Here is a 23,537-nt window from a genome sequence, read left to right as displayed (position 1 = left end):
GTTTCTTGAGGCTCCAGGCTAGCTAGGCTAGCTAAACCAGCCGGGCCTCCGTGTCTCTCCTCTGTTTCGTCAACAACACACTCAGTGGTGAGAATGGTTTACGCCCTTTTACTACCTCGTAACATCTATAGAGTAAGACGATGGGCCCATCCTCATTAGTGGGCCCTTACACATCTCATGCACCAGGCTCCAGGCCACACTAATCCACTGAGGATGAGGTCATTAAGGCATGAGCTCTGATCAACCTGTCGATTGAATGGTGTTCCATGTTCTGACGGAACAGGGATTTGAGCCATGAGCATTGGAGACAGGAGCTGTCCAAAAATTCAATATTTGAAACACAATTTCAAAATAATATGGTGATGCTTAAAGGCAAAGCTCAGTATTTTACAACTTGATGTTAGATCGTTCCTCCATAGACTGAGGGGACTCCAGGGTGAGGAACTACCTTAAAAATACGGGACCACTACAGGCTGGCTTCCCCAGCACCATAGCACCAGCATCATAGGTGCACGATGGGATATACCAATCATCTGTGTGTGTGTGTGTGTGTGTGCGTGCGTGAGTGCCTGCGTGAGTAGCATATATGCATGCGTTCGTACTCCCAGAAAATAGACTGCTAAAAAAAATAAAGGGAACACTAAAATAACACATCCTAGATCTGAATGAATGAAATATTCTTATTAAATACTTTTTTCTTTACATAGTTGAATGTGCTGACAATAAAATCACACAAAAATGATCAATGGAAATCAAATTTATCAACCCATGGAGGTCTGGATTTGGAGTCACACTCAAAATTAAAGTGGAAAACCACACTACAGGTGGATCCAACTTTGATGTAATGTCCTTAAAACAAGTCAAAATGAAGCTCAGTAGTGTGTGTGGCCTCCACGTGCCTGTATGACCTCCCTACAACGCCTGGGCATGCTCCTGATGAGGTGGTGGATGGTCTCCTGAGGGATCTCCTCCCAGACCTGGACTAAAGCATCCGCCAACTCCTGGACAGTCTGTGGTGCAACGTGGCGTTGGTGGATGGAGCGAGACATGATGTCCCAGATGTGCTCAATTGGATTCAGGTCTGGGGAACGGGCGGGCCAGTCCATAGCATCAATGCCTTCCTCTTGCAGGTACTGATGACACATTCCAGCCACATGAGGTCTAGCATTGTCTTGCATTAGGAGGAACCCAGGGCCAACCGCACCAGCATATGATCTCACAAGGGGTCTGAGGATCTCATCTCGGTACCCAATGGCAGTCAGGCTACCTCTGGCGAGCACATGGAGGGCTGTGCGGCCCCCCAAAGAAATGCCACCCCACACCATGACTGACCCACCGCCAAACCGGTCATGCTGGAGGATGTTGCAGGCAGCAGAACGTTTTCCACGGTGTCTCCAGACTCTGTCACGTCTGTCACATGTGCATAGTGTGAACCTGCTTTCATCTGTGAAGAGCACAGGGCGCCAGTGGCGAATTTGCCAATCTTGGTGTTCTCTGGTAAATGCCAAACGTCCTGCACGGTGTTGGGCTGTAAGCACATCCCCCACCTGTAGACATCGGGCCCTCATACCACCCTCATGGAGTCTGTTTCTGACCGTTTGAGCAGACACATGCACATTTGTGGCCTGCTCTAGGTCATTTTGCAGGGCTCTGCCAGTGCTCCTCCTTGCACAAAGGTGGAGGTAGCGGTCCTGCTGCTGGGTTGTTGCCCTCCTACGGCCTCCTCCACGTCTTCTGATGTACTGGCCAGTCTCCTGGTAGCGCCTCCGTGCTCTGGACACTACGCTGACAGACACAGCAAACCTTCTTGCCACAGCTCGCATTGATGTGCCATCCTAGATGAGTGAAAGCTGAGTGAAAGCACCGCCAGCATTCAAAAGTGACCAAAACATCAGCCAGGAAGCATAGGAACTGAGAAGTGGTCTGTGGTCACCACCTGCAGAACCACTCCTTTATTGGGGGTGTCTTGCTAATTGCCTATAATTTTCACCCGTTGTCTATTCCATTTGCACAACAGCATGTGAAATTTATTGTCAGTCAGTGTTGCTTCCCAAGTGGACAGTTTGATTTCACAGAAGTGTGATTGACTTGAAGTTACATTGTGTTGTTTAAGTGTTCCCTTTATTCTTTTGAGCAGTGTATATTGAAGACATAAGAAAATAGACTGCACTTGCAGTATACTCTATGCAAGATATGACATGCTACAAGATTGTCATAAAGTGTGTGTGACACATGGCCATCCATTTCTGCAACCTCTTCTATCTCACACACACACACACACACGCACACGCACACAGCCACTGCTAATTCATGCATGGAACTTCTATTCTCAGCTCACTCTCCATGACACTTTATATTATACAGCCAGCCGGGAACCAAGAGGTTAGCAATTATTCATCCGCCACCTTCATCACCCTCTTCCCTTCCACCCCTCTATCCCTCCCTCCCTCGTTTACAGACACACGGGAAGGAAAGAGCCATTTCTAACGGCTGCGTTGCTGTATAAGCAGAGGAGTCAGACAGGCTGTACCCCAAATGCCAACCTATTCCCCATATAGTGCACTACTTTTGGCCCTAGTCAAAATAGCGAACAGGGTGCCAATTGGGATTTTGACAAAGTGAGAGCTTCGGGTCCATTAAAATGAAGGAGACGGTTATTTACAGTGGGATGACACCAAGCCCAGGGCTGGCTGGTGGGCTGTCCTTGCTTCACACACACACACACACACACACACACACACACACACACACACACACACACACACACACACACACACACACGGTTGGGGGTCGTGCTGAGAGGAACATAATGTTCAGCACCTGTTAGTGTCCCGCAGGGCCGAGATGGCTGCCATTTAATGACACCACTGTGACCTCCGATCATACTTACCCTCTGTGTGTGTGTGTGTCTGTGTCTATTGTATGACCTCTGGAGGAGGAAGAGAGGGCTTTGATACGAGGCTTTGTGTGTGTGCATGTTCATGTCCTCTGACTAAGGTCTCTCAGGTACAATGTTGGGACATAAAACATCGCACCACATCACTTATAAGGTCGCTTGTTTGAGGTCAAAATGCTTTTTTTTTGAGAGTGACTGGTCACTCTCACCTTTAGGGTCATCTTGGCCAGCAGCTCCTGAAGGTCCATGATGCCTTGCACCAGGTTCAGGAAATCACTGCATGTCGGACAGCCTCAACAGGAGAAAAGGAGGGACAAAGAAAGACAGGAGTAGGAGAGGGGATAAAAGAGTAAAGGACAAGAGAAAATGAAGGAGGTAGAGAGGAGGCAAAATAATAGAAAAAGAGAAGAGGTACATTTATACACATTTTACCAAAACATTGTTGCTCAAAATATAATTCTATTTTATGACGATAACCAAAGCTAGAGAAAATTGAGTGATTGAACTCATTGGAAGTCTGGTTTTAATCTCCTTGCACTTCCTATCTTGCCACATGGCTCTGTTTTTAGAGGATTGTAGGTAATTACACTTTACACAATGTTGTATGCATGTTTGAAGAAAGAAAAATATACTTCTATATTAATATTAAAAAGCTTGTTGTCCTGCAGCTAATAGTGCTGTATTGGCTTCTCGGCTGCGGCGCGAGTGCTGGTTCACACGAGTATCGATGAGTGTAGTGACAGACTATGATTACATGCTTTATTGATCAGCAACAGAGACAGTAGCATCGCCACAAATGCACAACACAAGCCCTGCATCTGGATTTGTTTGGCAATAAACAGGAGGGATTTAGAGAAAGAGAGAGAGAGAGAGAGAGAGAGAGAGAGGGAGGAAGAAAGAAAGAAAGAAAGAGGGAGGTTATGATGACAGAGATAAGGGAAAAAGTGTGTGTGTATGTGAGTGTGTGCGTGGGTGTGCGTGTGTATGCATGTGCGTGTGTGCGAGTATGTGTGTGTAGGTGCGAGAGAAAGAAAGAGAGCCAGAAAGAGGGAATGAGTGAGAGAAAGAGGGAGAGCGAGAACAGAGATGGAGTTCGACTGGCTTATTCAGTGATGAGGGATTAGTAAGAGTAACAGGAGTATACCTAATGAGACATTTCAGGATGCCATATCCACTGTCTCTCAGTACCTCTTCACTTTTCATACAAAATGAAGAAGAGTACGGGAACAAGGACCAAGGAACATGTTGGAATAACCCGTCCTATGTCCTCAACAACAAGCTAATCATACCTAGACTGTAATCATAAAGTACATCAGAGTAAGAGTGCTGATCTAAGATCAGGTCTCCCCTGTCAATGCAATTGTATGCCAATTGTATGCCAATTGCAATTGTATGTCATTAATATCTAAAAGGCTAAACTGATCCTAGAGTAGCACTCTTACTTTTATAAATACGGGTAATAACAGTTACTCCACTTACTGCGATTGAGGTTGGGACATTGTGTGATGTAGCCGTTTGGAGCAAAAATTAATTTGACGTCCTGAATGGTACCCTGTGGGGAAGATGAGAAAGAAAAGGAAAGAGAAAGAGGGGGGAGAGAGAGAGAGAGAGATTTGATTTGATTTGGATCTCTTTGCGATTGAGGTTGGGACATTGTGTGATGTAGCTGTTTGGAGCAAACATTAATTTGACATCCTGAATGGTACCCTGTGGGGAAGATGAGAAAGAAAAGGAAAGAGAAAGAGGGGGGAGAGAGAGAGAGATTTGATTTGGATCTCTCTTAGTCCCCATTTGGACTAATCTTCCAAGAGTCCTTAAACATTAAAATACAATTTATAATACGAACACATTTTCACATATAACACACTATTACAAACATACATAATATACTAACATAATGACCCAATAAATACTCAATCTAAAAAAGATTGATTCTTCATCTACTATAGTCCCACAACATTTCTATGTATTATATTTAAATAGTTTTAAAATAATGTTTACATTTATATATTGAAAGGTTTCTGGTTTGCTCAGTTAATTTATTCAATTTCTTTATTGCTCTAAATCGAAATGTTCTTTTGCCTGGACAATCTACTAGTATTTACGGAATGTCTGTCTCTTACCAACTGAATACAGTTGTGAATAGAACATGGCCGTTTTAAATTATGTATATTATGAAATAAAATAAGCATGTTTTTTTCAATTATTTTGTCGATTGATGACCAGCCAAGAACATTGCGCATGACTGTAACAGAAGACCCATATCTCCGCCTTAAAACAATCCTTGCTGCTTTGTTCTGTGCATTCTACAGCCTCCTAACTTCACATGATGATGCATTTCCCCAGACCACATAACAGTAGTAGTTCACCTGACTCTCAATTAATGCTTGTGTTATTTGCTTAAGATTTTTTCCAGATAAATATTTAGCTATCCTTCTGATTACAAATGCTGTTTTAATAAAAAAAATTATCACAGATTAGGGTGGCAGGCTAGCCTAGTGGTTAGAGCATTGGACTAGTAACCAGAAGGTTGCAAGTTCAAACCCCCAAGCTGGCAAGGTACAAATCTGTCGTTCTGCTCTTGAACAGGCACTGTTCCTAGGCAGTCATTGAAAATAAGAATTGTTCTTAACTGACTTGTCTAGTTAAATAAAGGTAAAAAAATTGAGATGACCATGATAAGCAGTTGTCTAGCTGCACTCCCAATAGTTTGGTACTCCTCCCATACTTAATTGTATCCCATGCTGTTTTGGCCTTTCCCTAGTGGAACAGACCAACATAACTTTGGTTTTCTTGGTGTTTAAAACACGAGAAAAGAGAAAAGAGAAAAATATCAACATTGATGGGCTGATAATGACCAAAAGTGTCAATCACTCTCATGAGGGGGATTTATGTGTGCGTGCTAATTAGATATTTTTTAGATCGGTTTGGTTTCGGTTCGAATATTAAAAAAGTATCACATTTTCACATTTAAATGCTGTAACACAGAATAAAACCATTAATAAAAATGCCATGATGATAGTGACTGTCCATTATTGTTTATCACTTATTAACCGTTATTTATTCACATTACTTGAATAAAATATTTGTTTTATTTCATTACTTTATTATTTAGTTCCAATTCAGCATCTCATGTCTATAGAGCTGCTGCCTATGCTGTCAGACAAAATCACTATATTAGTAGTTCTTCAATGTAAATAAGGAATACTTTTATGACTGCTGAATATCAATTATAAATCATTTAGATCATGTATTTTCAGGCTCTTGAAGCAACTGGTTTCTATCCCTAGCAAATGCACGTTCTCTCTTCTCTGCTCCCTAGTGTACACAGGCAGTCAGTGGTTGTGCAATGGTTATGGCCATTGTAGTTAATTACCACATTTTTGGCACTAAACTATGTAGAATATTGGCCTGTTGGAAACTACAACTCCCTACCACATAGCACAGTCCAAGCTTGATTTGATGTATCTCTACAGACACTGCACATTGAGGTCACAGAAGAAGAAATAAAAAATCAAATAATTGAACCGACGTTGATCAATTATTTGCCCGGTATCCCCCCTACGGGACGTTTGAGCTAACGTAGACTAATGTGAATAGCCTCTGAAGGATCGGACCTTTAATTCCAATTTCGCCTAAAATTACATACCCAAATCTACCTGCATGTAGCTTCAGGACCTGAAGCAAGGATATGTTCTTGAAACCATTTGAAAGGAAACACTTTGAAGTTTGTGGAAATGTGAAATTAATGCAGGAGAATGTAACACATTAGATCTGATAAAAGATAATACAAAGAATCTTTGAAATGCAAGAGAAAGGTCACAATGTATTATTCCAGGTTAGGGACAATTTAGATTTTGCCCGCTAGATGGCAGCAGTGTATGTTCTAAATTTTAGACTGATTCAATGAACCATTTCATTTCTGTTCAAAATGTTGTATCAAGCCTGCCCAAATACATTTTCAATTTCATAACGGACAAGGCTGTGGGTAACTGGTGAAATGAGTCAGGCGCAGGAGAGCTGAGATGCGTGGACAAGGTATTTAATTCAAGAAAACACCAGTATAAACACAATACTAAGGTGCTGGAAAAATACCGGAACCACGAAATAAACGGGTGTAAATAACAAAACCGGGCAACAATATACCAGCCGTCAGATACAACAAAAATTCACACAAACATGGGGGAAACCAGAGGGTTAAATAATGAACATGTAATGAGGGAATTGAAACCAGGTGTGTAAAAAACAAAGACAAAACAAATGGAAAATGAAAAGTGGATCGGTGATGGCTAGAAGGCCAGTGACGTCGACCACCGAACGCCGCTCGAACAAGAAGAGGGACCAATTCCGGCAGAAGTCGTGACAATAACTGTGCACTCTCCTCAAACAATAGCATGGTATTCTTTCACTGTAATAGATAATGTAAATTTGACAGTGGAGTAAGATTAACAAGAATTTAAGCTTTCAGCAAATATCAGACATGTCTATGTCCTGGGAAATATTCTTGTTACTTACAACCTCATGCTAAAAAACAAAAAATAACCCACATTTTGGTTAATTGCTCAGAAGTAGTTTGTGCATTTGCATGGTGTGCATGGCGGTTCGTGTATGTGTGTGTCTGTCGCTGTGATGGTCCAACGTGATCTCAGAGCAGTTCGTATTATTCTGTATGTAAATCCGTGACACATTTATACTGAACATAAATATAAACGCAACATGCAACAATTTCAATTATTTGACTGGGTTACAGGTCATATAAGGAAATCAGTCAATTTAAATGAATTAATTAGGCCCTGATCTATGGATTTCACATGACTGGGCAGGGGCACAGCCATGGGTTGGTCTGGGAGGGCATAGGCCCACTCACTTGGGAGCAAGGCCCACCCACTGGGGAGCCAGGCCCAGCAAGGCCCACAAAAGGGCTCAATTAAAGACAGAAATACTCCTCAATTTCATCAACTGTCCGTGTGGCTGGTCTCAGACAATTCCGTAGGTGAAGAAGCCAGATGTGGAGGTCCTGGGCTGACGTGGTTACATGTGTTCTGCGGTTGTGAAGCCGGTTGGATGTACCGCCAAATTCTCTACAACGACGTTGGTGACTTATGGTAGAGAAATTAACATTCAATTATTTTGCAACAGCTCTGGTGGACCTTCCTGCAGTCAGCATGACAATTGTATGCTCTCTCAAAACTTCTGTGGCATTGTGTTGTGTGACAAAACGGCTAATTTTAGAGTGGCCCTATATTGTCCTCAGCACAAGGTGCACCTTTTTAATGATCATGCTATTTAATCAGCTTCTTAAAATGCCACACCTGTCAGGTGGATGAATTATATTGACAAAAGATAAAGGCTCACTAATAGGGATGTAAGCAAATTTGTGCACAGAACCATAGTGAAATGAGGTTTTAGTGTGTCTGGAATATTTCTGGGCTCATTTATTTCAGCTCATGAAACATGGGACCAACACATTACATGTTGCGTTCATATTTTTGTTCAGTATAGTATGATACATGAATGTTACGTTCCGTATGGTATGTATAAATTTGTGGATGTCCATCATCCTTAATAGTATGACATTTAAAAATGTAGAATTTGTGTGATATGTTATGAATTGCAATTCGTGAAATATGTTACAGATTCCAATTCGTACATTAAGTTACAAATTCCAATTTGTTGTGGCTAAGGTTAGCTAGGTGGGTAGTTGGCTAACGCTAACGTCAGCTAGCTCTATGGATTAGGGGTTAAGATTAGGGTTACAGTTAAGATTTAGGGTTAGGGGTAGGGGAAGGGTTAGCTAACATGCTAAGTAGTTGCAAAGTTGTTAATTAGCTTAACTTCTTAAGGTATAGGGGGCAGCATTTTCACTTTTGGATAAATAGCATGCCCAATTTCAACTTCCTGCTACTCATGCCAGGAATATAAGATATGCATATTATTAGTATATTTTGATAGAAAACACTCAGAAGTTTCTAAAACGGTTTGAATCATGTCTATGAGTATAACAGAACTTGAGGACTAACAGTTCAGATTTTTTTTTTTTAGGTCTCTGTCTGTTCAGTGTGTTCTCATTGGGAAACGATACTTCTTAGGAACTTGTTTTCAGTTCCTACCGCTTCCACTGGAGGTCACCAGTCTTTGGAATTTGGTTGAGGTTATTCCTTTGTGCAATGAAGAAGTATGGCCATCTAGGAACTGCGTAACACTGTTGAGAGTTGGGCAAGACTTGAAAAGTAGCTTGGTTTGTTGTCTTCCTATATTGAACACAATTTGATCGATTATTAACGTTTAAAAATACCTAAAGTTGTATTACAAAAGTAGTTTGAAATGTTTTGGCAAAGTTTACAGGCAACTTTTGAAATATTTTGTAGTGACGTTGCGCAATTTGGAAGCTGTTTTTTTTCTGGATCAAACGCGCCAAATAAATGGACATTTTGGATATATATGGACGGAATTAATCGAACAAAAGGACCAATTGTGATGTTTATGAGACATATTGGAGTGCCAACAAAATAACCTCGTCAAAGGTAAAGCATGCTTTATATTTTATCTCTGCGTTTTGTGTAGTGCCTGCAGGGTTGAAATATGCTACCCTCTTTGTTTACTGTTGTGCTATCATCAGATAATAGCTTCTTATGCTTTCACAACGAGTGTAGCTTAAATTTAGTATCTTACATGTGTGATTTAATGAAAGTTCGATTTTTATATAATTTTATTTGAATTTGCCGCGCTGAATTTTCCCTGGCTTTTGGCCAAGTGAGACGCAAGCGTCCCCTATACCGGAAGAAGTTAAATGCTGAAGTTGTCCATGATGAGATTCAAACTCGCAACATTTGGGTTGCTAGACATTCGCGTTATGCGACCTTCCACCCTCCTATTGTTTTTGGCTTAACACTTGTGTGATGTTCATGTTTTTTTATTCACACAATGTTCGCAGTCTGATGGACCCACAACATTATTGGGTTTTTAAAACAATATGGCCATAACAATTTACGTAAAAGTACTTAATACTAGATGTTGACATATCAATTACAAGCAATATAGAACACATACATGTTTAATACAGTATTTGCCATTTACCTCTGCTAGATCCCATTTATCAATAAAAGCGCTATTCATTTTTTTAATTTATAAAATGTGATTTTTGTAATCAAATTATATTATAATCAAGACATGGGTGGAATAAATCATGTTTATCTTGAGCAAATATGAATGAAACAAGGTTTTCATCACTATTGCTGTTTATTGCTATGAACTGAAAAAATTGTAAGGCTGAATTTTACATACAGTATTTTATGGAAATGATAAATGAGCCCCATTGAACACCAATTAAGTCCAGTCTACACACCACATGATGGACAGAGTTTTATAATGTGTGTGTTGCAAATGTATTTATTGCACTTGATGCATGTGTACTGTCTTTCTGTCCTTCTTGGGTCCACACACATCGCAGGACTTCTTCTCGTTCCTACCGGCTAAAATCTAGAAAGACGAAAACACTTAGTACAGGAATTTTACTAACATCTCACTCACTCACTCACATATATAGTTACAGTAGGCCAAGGTAGGAGAGTCAGACACACACACATGCAAAAACATCACTCACACTTATTTCCGGTATTGGAGTTGTTGGTTCTGTGGGTCGGCCGGATGGGGCACCAGCATCATCCTCCTGAATCCTCCTCACAATGGCTGTAGAAGCTTGGGTCCTATGTTGCCTCCTCTGGATTTGAGGTCTTACCAATGCCTTGCCCAGCTCCTCGATAAAGAGCCATCTCCTTTGGAGCTTCCCTCTGTTCCAGGCGTAGGGTTCTCCTTCTGCAGCTGTAGCCTGTCACCACTCCTCCTTTTGTGGCATTGTAATCCATTATGATTTCTGGTTTTTGGCATTCCAGTTCACAGATTCTCCCATCTCTATGCAGCGTACTCATGAGTACCACATTTTTGCCTTTCTTTGGCACGTAGAACACAGGGATTTGTTGGCCGTGAACACAAACTCAGAGGAATTTATAGGCCTGTTCCGTGTATTAAACAGCTAAGATGGGAGCTCTAGCTTGTGTTCTTGTACAGTTCCTACCATCGTCAGCTTCCTCTTGAGGAGCTCCTGTCCCAGCTTGTTTCGAAGTAAAAAAGTTATTGCATGTGATGTTGTGGTCACGGAGTCCCTGTGTCACGTCCAGGACAACCCACATCCCTTGGTTCTTCTCAGGGGCTCCTCCATCTGGCATCCCTGTATACACTTGCAAGTTCCAAGCACATGATAAAGCAACATCACAGGCAGCCCAGATCTTGATTCCATATTTTGTGGGTTTAGACGGTATGTACTGCCTGAAGGGGCAGCGGACCTTAAATGGCATAAGCTGCTCATCAACTTTAACGTTGGGCCCAGGGTTGCAAAACAGGGGAAGGCGGTCCACCTACTTGTCCCACACTGACCGGATTGCAGCTAGCTTGTCTGTCTGCCGCTGAGCTGGTCCGGTGTCTCAGTTATCGAAGCGGATAATCCTGGAAAAAAGTTTTCCAGAGACAATGTTGCACTGAATGGTTCCCTGCCAGTTTCTGCATCCCAAAGGGATTCTGTGGATTCCCCATTGGATCTGAAAACAGCTGCAAGGATAAGAACCCCAAAGTATGCATGTAAATGAGTTTGGTCCATCTCCTTCCATCTCCCTCCAATGTCATAACTGTCCTGTGAGGATGCGAATGGGTCAGATCAGTTTGGCAATGGATGACAGTAACCAGACCCTCTCTCACCGACAGAGGGGGAGGAGGGAGCTGCTGGGAGGTTGACAGTTCACACCCTGTTGTGGGTCTTCCTCTCCAAAATCCACAAAGGAACGTGCTTTTTCTCCAGACACTTTCCCCGCCAAAACTTTAACACGTTCAAAAGTGAATACTGGAACAATATTGCTAACATAAGAACATGGGGGTGGTCAGAGGTGACCTAAAGAATAATAATGTCATATGGGATGCTATTTTGTGATGTCATTTAAAATGTTGTAAAGGACAAACTGTAACTTGAAGAGTACATGTACTACATGTACGAAGTCTCAATCCTCTACATTGTATGTGAAATATGATTAAAGTATTTATGTTAAGACAAACTTTGCACAGTAAGTAGCCACGCCCGAGTGAGGTCAGAGAGCGTGTCAGCCTGACGTAATCGTCCCTTCTGACCATTTTGCATAAAAGGATTGGTAAAGAAATTAACATTTAGAACAGAAAAGTGTGAAATGGGAGCCACACATTTGAAACTCAACATGAGGTGAAGAAAAAAAACTCACCTCCCAGACCAGAACATCGCCAGGCTGCAGCTGCATGTGTAAAGTGGTTTGAATCCTGAATACCAACACGAGATGGCGGCGTGAAGCTGTTATGGCTGATTAGCTGTCCTAAGTCAAATATCTAGAAAAGTGAACTTAAGTGGGACCATTCTACTACTCTTCAACCCAACGTAGGCTAGCCTATCTTCCAAGGAGCATCTTCCAAAGTGAACACCAGTAGAGGACGGGAAAGGGGGGGACCCCTTTTGGACAATCAGAGCCTTACAAGCATGCCACTGTAAGGCCCACACCCTTCCTAAGAAGGCTTGGTTCTGACAGAGATAAACAGCGAACGAAGTCATTCACATGTAAATACATTCAGGATTTCATACTCCAAATGGCCAGTGGTTTGTGTGCAAAGTATATGATTACTGTGAGAATAGTTTCTAAAATGTATCAACAATAAGTGTTTTTTTCTCTCTTTCTCTCTTCTTCTCCTTGTCGTAAAAAGGCACCATATTTTCAGTCCATGAGGGACCTTTTCCTAATTTATTAAGTGTGTATGTTTATTCTTTGTCATTTACGTGGTTAGTGAATAAATAACTAAACCAAATGTGTGCAGTACTGAATCTTAAGTAAGGCTGGGGTTTTAGCAGATGCAAGAGGTTCAGAATGATGATATGATTAGGACGTTGTCTATTTTATGGATGTGATAGGTAAATACCTTTACAGTTTAATTCAGGTGATGGTCTTTAAACAACTGCTGTCATGGTGCCCCAAATTCCTAATGAGTTAATTGTTACATGATTAATTGAATCAAGTAACAATTAAACATAGTTAGCTGATTCGATAAATAACAGTCATCAGATTAAGGAAAGTAAAGTCACAACAGCAAAAACACACCTTCCCTCCAAATTAGAGCAGTCCAGAATGATTTCCTGGATGGTGTCTGGGATGAACAGTTCAAAAGGAGACTTTATGTCCTGCACATGAGTAACCGCCATTCCAGTCGGCCCTGGTTGCATCCTTATCACATTGGCAGCCATGCGGGGTGGCTCATTCCTTGGGCAAGAAGACCATTCAATTTCACAATTGTTTGACATCCATATTTCTCCTCCTGTAGGCTGCTGATGAGCTCGTTGCTGACGGATTGGTCATGACGGATTGGTCATGGGGCTGGCTGCTGACGGCTGGTCCTGGGGCTGGCTGAGGGTCAATCTTATACTCTTCTTCCATTCTTCCAACTCCATGTCAGACTCTGAATTGACAGAGAAATTATCCTCATATTCAGAAAATTCTTCATCTTCCAAAGATGAAGATCCTCTTTCCACACGAGCTTCTCTCTCTTCAAAAATTATTTCTAATTTGAGCAGAGATTATTTTTGCCACACTGATTGATTGTGGTTAGGAACCATAAATGCAAAGCTATTTATTTGTTGTGTCACTCTCCCAATTTGCACCTGGCTGGGGTAGTGTTTGGGCAAATACTGAATTTTTTTTACAACGTATCGAAATCATGTATTGCAATAAAATTGTTCAGGTTCCCGCAAGACATGTAGTTTCACACTCTACAAAGGGTAAAAGTGTGAGAAAAGCAAGAGACAGGCAGGGAGACAGACATATTCATATATTGGTGCTATGTTGAAGACAGAGTAAAGGCACACAGCAAAACCTTTTTGTTTAATATTTACTTGTTTTCATCTACACACACACTTTCCCACACTTGTATTACCCTCGGGTCCAGTGGACCCAAACACCACATATGTATTATAAATGTGTAGGAGGGTGCACAGTGTGCACTCAATGAAAATGTGTTATTTTACATGTTCTTCACAGAAAATTGGCCAATGAGTTTCAGGTTGAAAAAAGTATTAAATGTATCAGTTTTCTTTTAGGATACATTGAAAATGGTCTTTGATCTGTTTCACCTGTCTTTGTGCTTGTCTCCACCACCCTCCAGGTGTCGCCCATCTTCCCCATTATCCTCAATGTATTTATACCTGTGTTCTCATTTTGTCTGATACCAGTTCATTTTGTTTCGTCAAGCCTACCAGTGTTTTTCCCAGGCACTTGACTTTCGCTAGTTCCTGTTTTCTAGTTTGGTAGGCTTGAAGAAATAAAATGAACTGGCAACAGACAAACAGAGAACACAGGTATAAATATAATGGGGAAGATTGGTGACAGCTGGAGGGCGGTAGAGAAAAGCACAAGGACAGGTGAAACATCTATCTCATGTAACCATAACAAACGTACTATATCATACTAATTTGAGTGTCTCAGATTTATGTTTACTATGTCTAGTCTATGAGACCAGTCTGGATGGTCAGACTAACCCAAAGCATCATGCCATTGAAAACAAGGGGAAAATATCCAGCATATTGGAACAATTCAAGTCTATTCATAGTGACAGAGAAGAGGACAGTCTATTTTCATATTGAGTCTAGAAGGCATTTTGTCAAACCCATAAAAACCCATTTTAATTCTGTATCTTTTTGTGTCTCACTGTATTTGTGATATGTATTTACAATGCATTCATTAAGCCTGAATGAGAGCAACACCTGTGTCACTTAGAGAAAGAACCCTGCGAGAGGAGAGATGAACAACAGAGTAGATCACAAAGGCAGGCACGCACGCACGCACGCACGCACGCACGCACGCACGCACGCACGCACGCACGCACGCACGCACGCACGCACGCACGCACGCACGCACGCACACACACACACACACACACACACACACACACACACACACACACACACACACACTCTCTACCGGCCATGCTCAACTCTGGCTTTGTTTCAGGCACATACACACAAATACACATGCCACAGTGCATAATCAGCCGACATCAGTGAAGAGTGTGTAATGGAAGTGAAAGTGTTTGGCCAGTGATGTGGCTGCTTGTCTCTTGGGAGTTTATGGGAGTCCTGACCATACATTGCCTCTATTGATCAGCAAATAATACTGCCTGTAGCGAGGGAGGGAGGGGAAAGGGGAGGATGTATGTGTGTGTGTGTGTGTGTGTTCGTGCAAATATGAGTGCACAAATTGTGGATATTCCACTCTTGACCACTGGGGGTATAAGGGAATGAGGCCATCTCTCTTCCTTGTTTCGGCAAATCTGTCTGTAATGCTGGTCTGACCAATCACACTCCATGCTCCAAGACTGTTTCGATCACGCGGACTATAATTAGTTTAGGGGCGCGTCTGGTAATAACATGAATGAATACACCAACTCAGTCACTGGTAAAATAAAATAAATGCATAGATGATCTGATACCGAAATGTACCCGAATCAACAACCATGGATTAATGGCAGCCTTGTCGGGAAAGTGAAGGAGAGAGTTGCTGCTTATAAACAAGGCAAGGTGAACGGGGACACTTATATAATTAAACAGTACAAATACAACCGACGCAGATCGATCAAGATGGTGACACACAAGTATAGGGACAAAGTGGGCGAGCAATTCAGGGGATCGGAAACGAGGTGTACGTGGCAGGGGCTTCTAACAATCATGGATTACATAAAGAATACCAGTCACATCACTGACAGCAACCTGACGAGTTAAACACCTTTTTCTCACGCTTCGAGCATAACCTTTCTGTGCTGTTGAGGAGAGCACCTGAGGACAACGAGGACAACCTGCTTACGGTCTCCACGGAGGATGTATGCAAGTCATTCAAGCATGTTAACCATCGCAAGGCTGCCGGCCCAGACGTCATCCCTAGCCGCACCCTCAGAGCATGTGCAGACCAGCTCACTGTTGTACTACACACTGCCCTCACCCACCTGAACAAAAGGAATGCACATGTGTGGATGCTGTTCATTGACTACAGTTCGGTCTTCAATACTACAGTGCCCTCTAAGCTCACCACAAAGCTCATGGCCCTGGGACTGATTCCTTGACATCCTGAGGGACCAGAGAGAAAGGCAGAGGAAAAAAACTACATGAGGGGGCAGAAGAACAACTGAAGAAGCGTCACAGCTCCCCAGGCTACCTGAGGCTACAGCCCCCTCTTACACAACAACAACACCAATAATACCAGCCTCACTTCCTCTCCCAGATACAGATTTGGATTTTTTTTACAAGTATTTAATGCAGGGACAGAATGGGACCAGACATCGGTCTGGGCACTTCTTAACACAACGTCCATTTCTTTATTTCTGTCACGTTCTGACCTGTATTTCCTTTGTTTTGTATTTATTTAGTATGGTCAGGGCGTGAGTTGGGTGGGCAGTCTATGTTTGTTTTTCTAGGTTTTGGGTATTTCTATGTTTCGGCCTAGTATGGTTCTCAATCAGAGGCAGGTGTCATTAGTTGTCTCTGATTGAGAATCATACTTAGGTAGCCTGGGTTTCACTGTGTGTTTGTGGGTGATTGTTCCTGTCTCTGTGTTTGCACCAGATAGGGCTGTTTTTGGTTTTCCACGTTTATTGTTTTGTAGTGTTCCTGTTTATCTGTTTTTATTAAACATGAATCAGTATAACCACGCTGCGTTTTGGTCCTCCTCTACTTCACCACAGGAAAACCCTTATAATTTCTTGAGGCCCCCATTATTAGTCAAATAATGATAATTCTGTGCTCAAACCACAATTTAGACAGTCCCAATGGGCTAAAGATCAACCCATCTGCCATTTGCCCGAACTGCCCTATGGCCATGGTTTAGATACAGTAGCTTATCTTATAGAGAACTATTGCATGCTACTCCAAGGGAACATTATTGTAACACTCTGTACACTGTAAATGCTAACAAGTGTCCTAACCCAAATATATTTTGTACAGTGTACAAAATATAGACGTCGTTGTTCATACTTTTTTTACCCCCTTTTCGTCATATCCAATTGGTAGTTAAAGTCTTGTCCTGTCGCTGCAACTCCCGTACGGACTCGGAAGAGGTGAAGGTCGAGAGCCATGCGTCCTCTGAAACACAACCCCGCCAAGCTGCACTGCTTCATGACACAATGCACACTTAACCCGGAAACCAGCAGCACCAATTTGTGGGAGGAAACACTGTACACCTAGCAACCGTGTCAGCATGCATGCGCCCAGCCCACCGCAGGAGTCGGTCGCTACAGCGCGATGGGACAAGGACATCCCGTCCGGCCAAACCCTCCCCTGAACTGGACAACGCTGGGCCAATTGTGCGTCACCTCATGGGTCTCCTGGTCGCGGCCGGCTGCCTCACAGTCAGGTATCGAACCAGCATCTGTAGTAATGCAGCTTGCACTGCGATGCAGTGCCTTAGACCGCTGTTCCACTCGGGAGGCCTGTTATTTACTTTTTTAATGTAAAGCCAACTTATTTCATTTTAGAAACAGCTGTGTGTAATGGATTATGAATGCTTAATAAGGCCTTAATGCTTTTAAAAAAAAGCTATAGCATGAGCTGTGAATAAGTGGTTGTAATAAATATATAGGTATGAATTTCCAGTACATTTCCTGCCCCAAATCAATCTCTGAACACAGCAAAACAAATCCCCTCCTCCCTCATCCACAGTCACACCTTGAACGTTTCTAGGTTTCTAGGCCATCTGTCTCTGCTCTTTTTTTCCTATCAACTCTTAAACTTAAACGCTGCTGCACCTTAGACTGGAGCTAGACAGCCACTGTTTCAAACTTGGTTTCAGGCAGACTGCGAGAGAGAATCCTTTAAATACGGAGTTTTTCATCCTCAGAGAAAGAGAAGGGGGGTTCTTTATGCTTTGATTGGGCCCAGTAATCATCATATGGGTAGAGAGAGCATACTACAAGGAATGGGTACTACAGATGCTGTGGAGAATAGAAGATGACACCGGCTGTGTCCAAAATGGACGCAGGCACTGACAGACTGTGGGTGGCCTGGGAGCCATGGGATCTCTTCAGGCTCTACGCTGTATTGTTAATCGATACATGAGATGAAATAAAAATAGAAATGAGGCCATCGACTGCTCAGCGGGCGTGTGTAAGATGGCGGAATATTGGTCAGTTGATCTCTCTCCACCTCTCTACCCCTACCTATTTTTCTCTCTCTGTCACCACACCCCTTTCCTCTTTCTCCCTACCACTCTCTCAATAATAAGGCTATGTTGACGTTGCATTATATAGAGTATTACCATAGCATAGTGTTGTTATTGATGGTGATAAATAGAGCCCCACAGTTGAGGTATTATAATACCCATAAAACCTAGCGGTCAAAGAGGGAAATGGTTCCAATAATTTTTCCACCATAAATTTTTTCCCCATATGGGATTTTAGAAACACTTAAAATAAGGGCTATGTTTCGTGTAGGCTTACCCTGCCGTGAAGTTTTAATAACCATGTAAATCTCTCACGGACAAAGTGATTTCTATCAATATATTCGGCTCTATTTACTCTCAGATTCTAAAATGCTAAATGTAAATGCGCTACTTATTCTTAATTCAGGGTAAGGTTAGAAAAATCTTATTTTCGGAGAGAAAGCATGGTACTACAGTCCATAGAATGACAAGATAGTCAAGACTGTTACCTTTGAGAAGCCATGCATGGTTGAGGTTAGATGGTTACAGTGATCGTGTATATAGTGGTGAAAGTATGTTTGTTTTACCTTGAAGAGGCCGTGCTTGTGGCTATGCTGACCCAGCCACACTCCACTGCCCAGGGTCAGATCCATCTGAGGTGGGTCTATCACTCGCTCATAAATCCTGCCAACAACAAACAATCAACAGAGAGACAGTCAGATTCTGAAATCTCTCTCTCTCACACTCACACACGCTACATTGAAAATCCGGGCGGTCGACATTGTCCCGGAAAAGCAACATAATCACAGCTCCTGCAGTGTTAAATGTTTCTTGAGGCTCCAGGCTAGCTAGGATAGCTAAGCCAGCCGGGCCTCTGTGTCTCTCCTCTGTTTCGTCAACAACACACTCAGTGGTGAGAATGGTTTACGCCTCTTTTACTACCTCGTAACATCTATAGAGTAAGACGATGGGCCCATCCTCATTAGTTGGCCCTTACACATCTCATGCACCAGGCTCCAGGCCACACTAATCCACTGAGGATGAGGTCATTAAGGCATGAGCTCTGATCAACCTGTCGATTAAATGGTGTTCCATGTTCTGACGGAACAGGGATTTGAACCATGAGCATTGGAGACAGGAGCTGTCCAAAAATTCAATATTTGAAACACAATTTCAAAATAATATGGTGATGCTTAAAGGCAAAGCTCAGTATTTTATAACTTGATGTTAGATCGTTCCTCCATAGACTGAGGGGACTCCAGGGTGAGGAACTACCTAACATTACATTTTTAAAATACGGGACCACTACAGGCTGGCATCCCCAGCACCATAGCACCAGCATCATAGGTGCACGATGGGACATACCAATCATCTGTGTGTGTGTGTGTGTGTGTGTGTGAGAGAGAGAAAGAGAGAGAGGAGATACAGACAGGGAGAGTGAGGGGATTGCAGCAATTCGACCATGAAAGCCTGATTCACGCAGTCTCTTCTGAACAGTTGATGTTGAGATGTCTCTGTTACTTTAACTCTGTTAAGCATTTATTTGGGCTGCAATCTGAGTTGCAGTTAACTCTAATGAACATATATTTTGCAGCAGAGGTAACTCTGGGACTTCCTTTCCTGTGGCGGTCCTCATGATTGCCAGTTTCATCATAGCGCTTGATGGTTTATTCGACTGGACTTGAAGAAACGTACATTTCTTGAAATGTTTCGTATTGACTGACCTTCATGTCTTAAAGTAATGATGGACTGTTGTTTCTCTTTGCTTATTTTAGCTGTTCTTGTCATAATATGGACTTGGTCTTTTACCAAATAGAGCAATCTTCTGTATACCACCTCCACCTTGTCACAACAGAACTGATTGGCTCAAATGCATTAAGAAGTGTCACCCCCTGATCTGTTTCACCTGTCTTTGTGATTGTCTCCACCCTCCTCCAGGTGTCACCCATTTCCCCCTGTGTATTTATACCGGTGTTCTCTGTTGCCAGTTCATCTTGTTTGTCAAGTCAACCAGTATCACCCCCCTGGTTTTGACCCTTGCCTGTCCTGACCCTGAGCCCGCCTACCTAACAACTCTGCCTGACCCTGAACACTGTCTGCCGTCCTGTACCACCAACACAGGGAATAGTGAGGCGCTGGACAGATGAGGCAGGCGTGGCTGGACGAGGGCATGGACATACAACTGGCAAATTTTTCTATGCATAGTCAAGATCAGACGTTAGTCTCAGGTAAGTTGAGATGGGGAGGGGTGTGTCTCTTTGTTAACAGTTGAGGCGCGATCTCTAATATTAAGGAAGTCTCAAGATCTTGCTCACCATAGAATACCTCTTGATAAGCTGCACCCATACTATTTACCATATTTTTCATAGCTGTCTACTTACCACCACAAACCAATTCTGGCACTAAGACCACACTCAACGAGCTGTACAGGGCCATAAGCAAACAAGAAAATGCAAATTCAGAGGCAGGATTTCTTGTAGCAAGTGAATTTTATGCAGGAAAACTGAAATCCGTTTTAAACCAATTTTTACCAGCATGTCACCTGTGCAACTAGAGGCAACAAAACTCTAGATCACCTTCACTTCGTAAGCAGAAACGTATAAAAGGCCAAACATAAGTCTATCGTCCTGATTCCTGCTTAATAGCAAAAACTCAGACAGTACGCACCAGTCACCAGTTAAAAAGGAAGAGCAGTGCTTTATTATAGACAGACTTCTCCCGATCTTAACTACTGTTGTATCATCATGCTTTGACTATGACAGTTTACAATCCAGGGTTACTCCAAGCAGTTAACATGCTGACCACACCGCTCGTGTCGCGTTCGTGAGCATTGCAAAATAAATGTACACATACCTTTTATTCAATCATTGCATCCACACTGCTCGCACGCGTCAGCAAGTGTCTGCATAACCAGGAATTTCTATTTGTGACGCTTGATCAAATCAAATCGTATTAGTCACATGAGCCTCTCACATGCGCCTAATACAACAGGTGTTGACCTTACAGTGAAATGCTTACTTACGAGCCCCTAACCAACAATGCAGTTAAAAAAAAATATTGATAAGAATAAGAGATAAAAGTAACAAGCAATTAAGAATTGTTGACTTGCATAAAGCTGGAAAGGGTTACAAAAGTATCTCTAAAAGCCTTGATGTTCATCAGACCAAGGTAAGACAATTTGTCTATAAATGGATAAAGTTTAGCATGCTGCTACTCTCCCTAGGAGTGGTCGTCCTGCAAAGATGACTGCAAGAGCACAGCGCAGAATGCTCAATGAGGTTAAGAATCCTATAGTGTCAGCTAAAGACCTGCAGAAATCTCTGGAACATGCTCAGATCTCTGTTGACGATTCTACGATATGTAAAACACGAAACAAGAATGGTGTCATGGGAGATCACCACGGAAGAAGCCACTGCTGTCCAAAGAAACCCATTGCTGCACGTCTGATGTTTGTAAAAGCGCACCTGGATGTTCCACAGTTCTGTGGGCAGATGAAACCACACACAACACTATGTGGGTAGAAAGAAAAGGCACAGCACAGCACACCAACATCAAAACCTCATCCCTGTAACTAGATCACCTGGCTGCACAACAGTGAGTGACTCACAAGGCTCTAGTCTCTCGTCATTGTGTGCTTGTAAACAAACACCACGTGACTCGGGACTGCCAGTACGCTTCATAAGGATCAATTATGAACAGGTGAAATGATGCTCAAGTTGACTGCAGGTATTTAGTTAAAAAGATGCCACAAATACATATTCACATTTCTTGAAAAAACTTCAAAGAAATATTTTGTTATTTGGTATTTTATTAGGATCGCCATTAGCTGTTGCAAAAGCGGCAGCTACTCAGCAGCTAACATGAAACATGACATAATACAGAACATTAATAGACAAGAACAGCTGGACAGAACTACATAAATTAAAAACAGAGCACATAGCCTACATATTAATACTTTAATGTTTTGACACTGAAAAACCATCCCCTGACTATTTCCAAATACCCTGGTAAACAGTATATATGGTAGGCCGCCAAAGCCTACCCATAAGTAGGCATTCCACTGTTGATTTGGCCCACATCAAGGCCAGCATGCCAGGCACACTCGACCCACTCCAATTTGCCTACCGATTCAACAGATCCACAGAACATGCCATTTCCATCGCTATTCACGGAGACAAGGAACATCTACATTGCCTTCAAAAAGTATTCATACCCCTCGAAGCACACCCACAATATTTTACTGCGAAACACTGCAGCAGAACAAACTTTGCTACTCTTTTGTCTGCATGAGGCTACAATACATTGAGTTTCCCAGGGAAGCCGTGAAGCGCTGGAGAAGCTGCGAAGCCAACTGTAGCCTATTGTGTGATTGTGTTTGAGACTGTTATTAAATCATGTGAAACAATGTTGTGTATGTTAACGTATGTTAATGTTGTGTTATTGTCTTCATAAGTTTGTTATTAAATGTGTATGTTTACAGAGTTTCATTAAATCATGTTTAGATATAAATATGTTATAAACATTTGATCATATGGGCAGAATATTGTATATTCAGTTATGGCCTAAAATAAATGTTGTTCATATGGTCAGAATTGTGTAGCCTAGGCCGATTTAAAATGTGTTCATCAGGGATGAAGGCTGAAAACGGCCTATATTCTTTTAGTTTTATCTAGTTTTACACCATCCATTAACACCAACCACTGTAAAACATGTATTTTTTTTACAAAAAAGCTTAGCAAAATACAAGAAAATATGGAGCAAAAATAAGTAGGCCTAAAACATTAATTTCAAATAAACATGTTTACACCATTAATTAACACCAACCATTCACTATAAAACCTTAACATTTTAAAAACCAAAAATGACAAGGCAGCTGCATAAAAATAATGGTCAAGAACACATGTCCATGTGTTCTGGTCTCATAAGGATTTTGGAGTCATTGAAAGGGTTGAAATGGATAAGTGTCAGAAAGAAGTGTACAAGTAAGCTACGTGCTCATTTTTATCAGATGGATTTTGGAGTGTTCATAACTGCAACTTGAAGGTGGTGTAGGCAACGCTCTTCAGGTAAGACTCCAGCCGTTCAGTTGTGGTGTACTTCTGAACCAGGGTGACGAGAACTCTGTCTGGCCTGGGTCCACCGTCATGCTGGAGGAACATCTCTTCTTCGTAGCCCTTATAGCTGTCAGGGATGATGAGTTCAGAGAGGGATTTAGGTACAGGGGGTGCCGCTTTGTTCTTTTGTTGGTGCCTCTGCATCAACTTCTTCATATTCATTCATGCCTCCCCAATTACATGCAGGCAAGCCATGTGTACCATGGTCCACAACTTGGTCAGTTTCTTCCTGGGTCTCCAGGCTTCTCTTCTTCTGGCCATTCATCAGCGTTCGGATCCGAATCCGAG

The 23,537-nt window shown here is 42.2% G+C and overlaps 1 protein-coding gene across 1 annotated transcript in view; it reads right to left on the bottom strand.

Annotated features, from left to right (window-relative positions):
• Positions 1–23,537, bottom strand: part of LOC115112510 (protein kinase C-binding protein NELL1-like) — a 420,040-nt gene that overhangs the window by 273,181 nt on the left and 123,322 nt on the right. Inside the window, exons 5-7 of the mRNA XM_065011794.1 lie at positions 18,723–18,819; positions 4,376–4,448; positions 3,106–3,188 (exon numbers count right to left, since the gene is read on the bottom strand). Of these exons, the coding sequence (XP_064867866.1) occupies positions 3,106–3,188; positions 4,376–4,448; positions 18,723–18,819 (253 nt within the window). The remainder of the gene's footprint in view (positions 1–3,105; positions 3,189–4,375; positions 4,449–18,722; positions 18,820–23,537) is intronic.

Source organism: Oncorhynchus nerka, linkage group LG27 (genome assembly GCF_034236695.1).
Source record: "Oncorhynchus nerka isolate Pitt River linkage group LG27, Oner_Uvic_2.0, whole genome shotgun sequence".
NCBI lineage: Eukaryota > Metazoa > Chordata > Actinopteri > Salmoniformes > Salmonidae > Oncorhynchus > Oncorhynchus nerka.
The sequence above is the reverse complement of the archived record's forward strand: the minus strand, read 5'-3'. Positions and strand labels throughout refer to the sequence as shown.